The 7,671-nt window shown below is 39.9% G+C and overlaps 1 protein-coding gene across 1 annotated transcript; it reads left to right on the top strand.

Moving 5' to 3' along the window:
• The first annotated feature begins 679 nt into the window (after nucleotides 1–679).
• On the top strand, nucleotides 680–7,671 carry LOC118773017. Its single transcript, XM_036521744.1, has 6 exons — nucleotides 680–820; nucleotides 1,384–1,653; nucleotides 1,808–2,113; nucleotides 3,398–3,538; nucleotides 5,178–5,318; nucleotides 7,213–7,671. The coding sequence occupies exons 1-6, from the start codon at nucleotides 763–765 to the stop codon at nucleotides 7,350–7,352; spliced, it is 1,056 nt and encodes a 351-aa protein (XP_036377637.1). The 5' UTR covers nucleotides 680–762; the 3' UTR covers nucleotides 7,353–7,671.

Raw genomic sequence — 7,671 nt, 5'->3', positions numbered from 1 at the left:
ATTCCTGTGGGACTTGATGCACACTTCACCCACATTTATTATTATTTATTATACATATTTCTTTAGGTATGACTAGACCAGAAATCATGATGGTCGTGTGTTTTCTTATGTACTGTGTCCTTTTTTAAATGATTTTTTTATTAATGTGGAAAATGAACAAAAGAAGTGCCCAAATTACATACTGTCTATTCTCCATCTGTTAGTGTGGACTGTGGTTGGCAGCCAACTCCTGAGGGAGAGGCTCTGACCACCTATAAGGTTCTCACTTTTACAAGCCCTGCAAAATGTAAAGGATCTCAGAAAAATCCAAAGCTCATCAATTCCAAAAGCTTTGAAACTGGTACCTCCTTGACAAAACTCCTTCTTTCAAGCTCAGCATTGAGGAATATTGTTGGGATAGTTTTTTCATTTTTATAAATGATATAAGGCCAAAAGCATATACAGCATTTATATATATATATACAGCATTTTGGAGACACATTTTTGGAGAGCACATTCAGAGATGCGTGTGCCTGTGTACCCGTGTGTGTGTGTGTGTGTGTGTGTGTGTGTGTGTGTGCGTGCGCCTGTGTCTGTGTCTGTGTCTGTGTCTGTGGGTGGGAAGATGAAGAGGAAAGTGGTGTGGACCACTCAGTAGAAATCCCTTGCCAGGGAAACCCAGAAGTGCTATGCTGCAAGAGCCAGCAAACTGACATTACCACTGGCTGTCAGTTCTCAATGTATTAGACCCTCACCGGGAGCAAAGACTGCAGGAAGAAGATCATGGCACTCTATGGGCACTTTCTCATCCCGTTTGTTTGCCTGTTACTGGATCTCAGAGGTATTACAATCTTTTATTGTACGCTCTTTATCTTCTAGTTGATTTTTTCATTTTCATCAAGTGTGATTTTTTGCATTTAAAATTGTATCAAATTTTCTATATTTCATTCAAGAATTGTTTTCTGCCCCCGTGGGATTTTTTTTACATACTTTACTATACTACTTACAACACAAATTATGCAATGACCAAAAAAGTGTTCAAAACTAATCATAACTATATAATATTTTAGATTCTTTAAAACAGCCAAAAAACATTTTGTAAAATTAAAGATTTTTGGAAAGAAAATCATGCATAGGCATTAGGCATCAACTTCATCGTTTATATTTATCTAAGAAACAAATTTCAAGCATTCAAGCATAAGTCTTTAGGTTAAAATGTCTTTGAATGCATGTTTCCTGTTGTCTTAATCAGGTGTGTCCAAACTTTTGACTGGTGGGCCTAAATTTTCAGGCAGAAGACATTGAATGAAATCAGTGTTGTTTTGGAAAGTGTTTGTTATGTATTGTAACTCTAAAACAGACAATGTTTTGCTTTATTATTTTTCATTCTGCTTCTGTTCATAGATCGAGTGCTCTGTGCAGAAGACAAGATCACCATATTACCAAGTGATCCCGTCATTTGGCAGGGTGAAGCCATTAACCTCACTTGCCAAACAACCAGCCCTAACATCAAAGTTGGCTGGTATGAGCTAGATGACAGTGACGCTACAGTGATACATGGTGAACAGCAAGCTGTTCTTCACATTGCATCTGCGACAATCCACCATAATGGAAAGGTAATATGCGTCTCAAAGAACAGGTTGATGAAGACTGAGGTTCGGCTGACAGTTATCGGTAAGTAATAGCTACACTGTAAACACAACACATGAAATATTTGACAATTTGCAGGTATCAAAGCATAGAACCCTCACCCATATTGGGGTAACATAGCAAAGCTGAGGCATGGTACGGGTGACACAGGAGTAATGCTTAAATCTTTTTTCTCCAGCTTTTCCAGATCCCAAAATGCACATGTTCCCACAGAAGCCACTGCCTGGCCAGCCATTCCAGGTCAGATGCAGTCTGGACAATGTCTATCAACAAGTTCCTAACATGGAGATGCATTTATATCGGGATACCGAGATCCTGAAAGGATTAGAACCATCACTACATGAAAAGAATCATTTTCAGAGCTACACATTAGATGCCCCAGATCAGATAGGAACAAAGGACACTGAATACAGGTGTGAGGCCAATCTTCATTCAGGAGGCAAAGTCTTCACCAAAACGGATACTCTGTATATTCATCTTCAAGGTAATATATTTCCTTTCTGTTTCATATATGTTCAAATTTACATCGTAAAAATTGATGGGACGCACACACTATATCAATGTTCAAAAATAATGTTTATGAAAAAAAGTTTATTATAAAATTCAAACTTCAAAAACAGACCAAATCAACACCTTGCCTGACATTTTGGCAAAGTCAGCATTCCACTGAGGAATTTTTTGCTGAAATATCATATGACATGTGCCTTCTGTAGATTCTTCTCTGATGAGCTAGAAGGTTTTAGTACTTTTAGCATTCAACTTCCTGGGTCTGTTAGAAGGATTTCTCATTTTTGCAAATAACCTGATTAATACGTCTTAATCTGAAACATGTTTAATAATTTTTTTTCAAAACATCTAGGTAACGACAAAATAGGTATATAATTTTACAAAAAAGCTGTTTTCTAAAATTATCTATTACAAGCTAGACAGATTTACCAGAGGACTGTATAGTGTGTCATTATGGTATGAACGGGCTTTACTCAACCACAATGAATCCGATTAGATAACAAAGATTTTTTTTAAAATAGGAAGCCTACACTCCCGGTCCAGTGAATGATGATGAAATCTCTCGTGCTGAGTGCTGGCTTTTTTCTGCATGGAGTCAGTCACTTGCCAGAAAGTTTCTGTTTCTGGACAGTGTTGCAGGAGTGATTATGCAGTGGTTCAAACGATGGTTTTTCCTTGTGAGCAGAATGCAACATACATAAACATATATGCACAGCATTCTAAAATCACTGTTCTCTAATTTGAGGCTCACTTGAGTTACCTCCATCAGCACAATGCTGAGGATGGTTGTGTTCCCACTGAGCAGCTTCCTTCCAGCAGCAGTATGTGACCTGCATAACAGCTGATGAGAATAAAGATCACCGGGTATTGGGTCTGTGCCTGATTAACTATTGGCACAGCTTTACTTTCCATTGTGTCTGTGCCTGATTGACTGTTGGGACACTTTTACTTTCCAGTAAACATTCTCTAAATGTTTCCTGGAAAGTTCACCTTGAATGTCATTATCAAAGACTTAATGGCCAAAGATGTAGAGGTTTAATGTAACCATGACACCGCACTGTCGTCCAGTCCTGTTTTGAGTTTAAGAATACCTTGACTGGAAGTACTGACGGTCAGAATTGTGACATCTATTGAACTTTTTCTAACATCTATTTGTTCAGGATTGCACAATGCCCATTTGTATATGTCGGTCCTTGTATCCATGCCCTGGTGATAAATCTGTTGCAGCCGTAATGCTGATATGTTATATTTCATATTCCAGGCCCTCCAGTGACAGAAGGCACTATTACTGTTAGCACTGCTCAGGAGAAAGGGCCCGATAGAACAACATTACCAACACCGAGGCTCATCAGATACAACAGCCCTGAGGAGACTACACATGACCTAGAGGCAACCAAACCAGGTGAGTTTAACAGCAGTGTGAAGACTTCTGCTGTTGAACCATCAATGGACTCACTGCATTCACTGCTTACATTTTACTCTTGTTGTTTAATGTTTTATTATCATGTCAGTCATACACAAAATTCAGGTCCAACAGCTGTGCCATAAAACTATATCCATTATAGCCTGAGTTCCCTAACCACAACACCACATTGCCACACAATATTACGATATGTAAGAGGTGCTTTTCAGTATGATACCTTTCCCTGGAAGTTTTCAGTATGGGGGTCTCACCTCATGAAACAAGGCTGACCTTCAGTGAGGATGTGTTCTGTTTCATATCATGAATATGTGACACTTTAATGCCAACATAAATGGCTGTACAAAACGATAGGTAACAGATGACTGACAACAGCTAGCAAGCTCATAATGCATATCCAAAATACATGACAAAAGGTAGTTTGATCAAAAATGTTTCGTAATTGACAGTTAGTCCAAAAAACACAGAAAGCAGCCACAGATCATTTCAATATTATTTCATTAGGAATGACACACGACACCAGCAGGTAGCCCAACATTTCTAAATGTGTGGTAGGTAATACTGCAGTGCAGCATCAATTGAAAATGGTTTGGAAGAAATAGACAGACACCTCATCAGGTTTGGGAGGCATGATGATTTGGCTGGTATGCAGCAGGGTTATATATTATTGGTTACATTGTACCAGACTCCTCAGGGGTTTGTTAATTTTATACACTATCCTCGTAATCATAACAGCTAAAAAATTACTGAATTTAGGCAAAGTCTGGGTTATATGTTAAAGTTTAAAAGACATAATTACAGCAGAAGAACTACCTGAAAAAATGCTTTTGATATTTAGAATCAGGGAATCATGACCTATCAGGACATTTTTACATCCTTTGATAATCTTTGTTGGCACCCAGGTAGGTACAATTGTGAGAATAAGGCTGAAATTGGTAGCCTTTTCCCATCAAGAGGAAATGGCCTGTCCAAGACTCTACACACGGATACTGTAAGGCTAAAGATGACATAGTATTGGGCCTGTGTCTGATTCGCAACAGAAGTGGGTCTGTGTGTGATTGATGAATGAAGGCTGGATTTTCTGTTACTATTTTCGAAGGACAAGAGCAAGGAAGCACAGCATACCAAAAAGTGACAAAAGAACATCACAAAATCAGAGCAACTTCAATATGTCAGTGAGATTTTAATTGGTAAAGAGCAGCAGGCAGCTAATAATGTGCTCGACGACAGTATGACAGAGAGTAAAATGCGCTGGCCAGAACACATACACTCAGAGCAACCTTTACCGTTAACCCTATATCTCTCTGTGATCTCACTAAAATCACTGTCACGTTTTGTTTTGAGTTTGATGGCTAGAATTGTGAAATCTATTGAATGTTTGTTCAGGATCGCACAACATCAGTTAGTAAATTGTCTCTTAGCCCAACATAAAGCAGAGGTTTTTTGTCTGTTAGGCCTGAGGAACCCTTTTGTTGTGGCAATACTGAGTTCATCTTCACTCACTAATAAAGCAGAATCAACCATACATAAAACGAGCTCACCTGTCCCTGTGCCATGTCCTGTTGATCTTATCTTAATCTATTTTGGCTATAATGCTGATATGTTATAATTCATATTCCAGGGTCTACAGTGACAGAAGTTACTATTACTATTAGTACTGATCAAGAACAGGGGCCCAATAGAACAACATTACCAAAACCGAGACTCATTAAATACAACAGCCCTGAGGAAGCTATACATAACATGGATGCATCCAAAGCAGGTGAGATTAACTGTACTGTGAAGACATACACTGTCGAACCATCAACGGACTCTGCACTTATGGTGTATATTTTATCCACTTATATACACTATATGGCCAAAAGTATGTGGACACCTGACCATCACACCTATATGAGCTTATTGGACTTCCCATTCCAAAACCATGGACATTAATATGGAGTTGCCCCCCACCCCCACCCCCCTTTGCAGCTATAACAGCCTCCACTCCTCTTGGAAGGCTTTCCACAAGATTTTGGAGTGTGTCTGCGGGAATTTGTGCCCATTCAGCCAAAAGAGCATTTGTGAGGTTAGGCATAGATGTTGGAAGGCATGGCTTGTAATCGGCGTTCTAATTCATCCCAAAGGTGTTCAATGGGGTTGAGGTCAGGGCTCTGTGCAGGCCACTGGAGTTCCTCCACACCAAACTCATCAAACCATGTCTTTACATGGGGAAAGGGCCTTCCCCAAACTGTTGCCACAAAGTTGGAAGCATACAATTATCTAAAATGTCTTTGTATGCTATAGCATTAATGTTACCTTTCACTGGAACTAAGGGGCCTAGACCAAACCCTGAAAAACAGCCCCAGACCATTATCCCTCCTCCACCAAACTTTACAGTAGGCACTGTGCAGTCCAGTAGGTAGCACTCTCCTGGCATCCGCCAAACCCAGATAACATCAGACTGCCAGATAGTGAAGTGTGATTTATCACTCCAGAGAACACGTTTCCATTGCTCCAGAGTCCAGTGGCAGCGTGCTTTGCACCACTCCAGCCGTTGCTTGGCATTGCACATAGTGATGTTTGGCTTGTGTGCAGTTGCTCGGCCATGGAAACCCATTTCATGAAGCTCCCAACACACAGTTCTTATGCTGATGTTGCAACCAGAGACAGTTTGGAACTCTCTGGTGAGTGATTCAACAGAGGATAGGCAGTTTTTATGTGCTATGCGCTTCAGCACTCGGCGGCCCCGTTCTGTAAGTTTGCGTGGTCTACCGCTTTGTGGATGAGCTGTTGTTGCTCCTAGACGCTTCCACTTGACAATAATAGCATGTACAGTTGACTGGGGCAGATCTAGCAGGGCAGAAATTTAGCGAACTGACTTGTGGCAAAGATGGCATCCTATGATAGTACCATGTTTAAAGTCACTGAGCTCTCCAGTACAACCCATTCTACTTCCAAGGTTTATTTATGGAGATTGTATGGCTATGTGCTTGATTTTATGCACCTGTTAACGATCGGTGTGGCTGAAACACCTGAACTCAATAATTAGGAGGGGTGTCCACATACTTTTGGCCATATAGTGTATTTCAATCAAATTCTATATTTATTCAAGCAAAACCTCTTTGTTAATCGTATGTTACAAGTTGAAAATACCACTGCATTTGCAGCAGAAGAGCTGCTGTAAAACAAAGATCTGGTCTGGAACCATGGAATCATGACTTGTCAAATGTTGTTGTTTTTTTTTGTCCTTTAATAGGTACTTTTTGCAAACATCTGTGTGTTATAAAAATATGTGGCTGGTTTGTGCATTGATCCATTCTGCATTTTTAATAATAATTTTAATAATGAGTTGGTTATGGTTGAAAAAAGGAAAATGTACAACAAAAATTGGTAAATACTGATCGGGACACAGGTAGGTACATTCTTTGGGAGGTCTATAGGCCAAGCCAAAGCCAGAGACATGCATACAAATAAGCTGACAATAATAAAACACAGTATGATGTTGATTAAAAAAATTCTAGAGTAGCACTCGACTTTCCCCCAGGACACCTGGCAACTCCTAAATGATAAATGATAAGTGACATGCTGATATTGAAAACCAGCTGACCCTGACGTGGGTGGTGATAAAGACAGTGTACTGGTTCACACTGTTCACCTGTCCCTGTGTGTTCTAGGGCAGGACATCAGCTTCAGCGCAGCTGTGTATGTACCTGTAGGTGCCACCGTGGGCAGTGCGGTCACCCTCTCATCGCTCGGCTTCATTGTTCTTCTGTTCCGTCGCAGGAAACGCATGGCGTCTCTAGAAACCCTCTAAACACCCTTCTGTGAACTACAGCTTCTCTCATCATTTTACAGCAAAGGAATCTAGTGATCAGTGGTGATCCAGCAGGGAGCAGACCTCACATTCCTGCTGATGTAAACCCAGAGACTTTATTGCCTGTAATGCATACAGGACAAAATATCATTATCATCAATTTGGCAACAAAACAAGCAAGCTACTTGCATGGCAGATTAAAAAGAAAGATTCTGAAAAATATATCCACTCTATTAAAACAGAGGATGGTAGATGCTTAGAAGAACCAAAAGATATTAATTTGGAATTCAAAAAATATTATGCACTAATATTATAGCAC

The sequence above is a fragment of the Megalops cyprinoides genome, chromosome 2 (genome assembly GCF_013368585.1).
Source record: "Megalops cyprinoides isolate fMegCyp1 chromosome 2, fMegCyp1.pri, whole genome shotgun sequence".
Taxonomy (NCBI): domain Eukaryota; kingdom Metazoa; phylum Chordata; class Actinopteri; order Elopiformes; family Megalopidae; genus Megalops; species Megalops cyprinoides.
The sequence above is the reverse complement of the archived record's forward strand: the minus strand, read 5'-3'. Positions and strand labels throughout refer to the sequence as shown.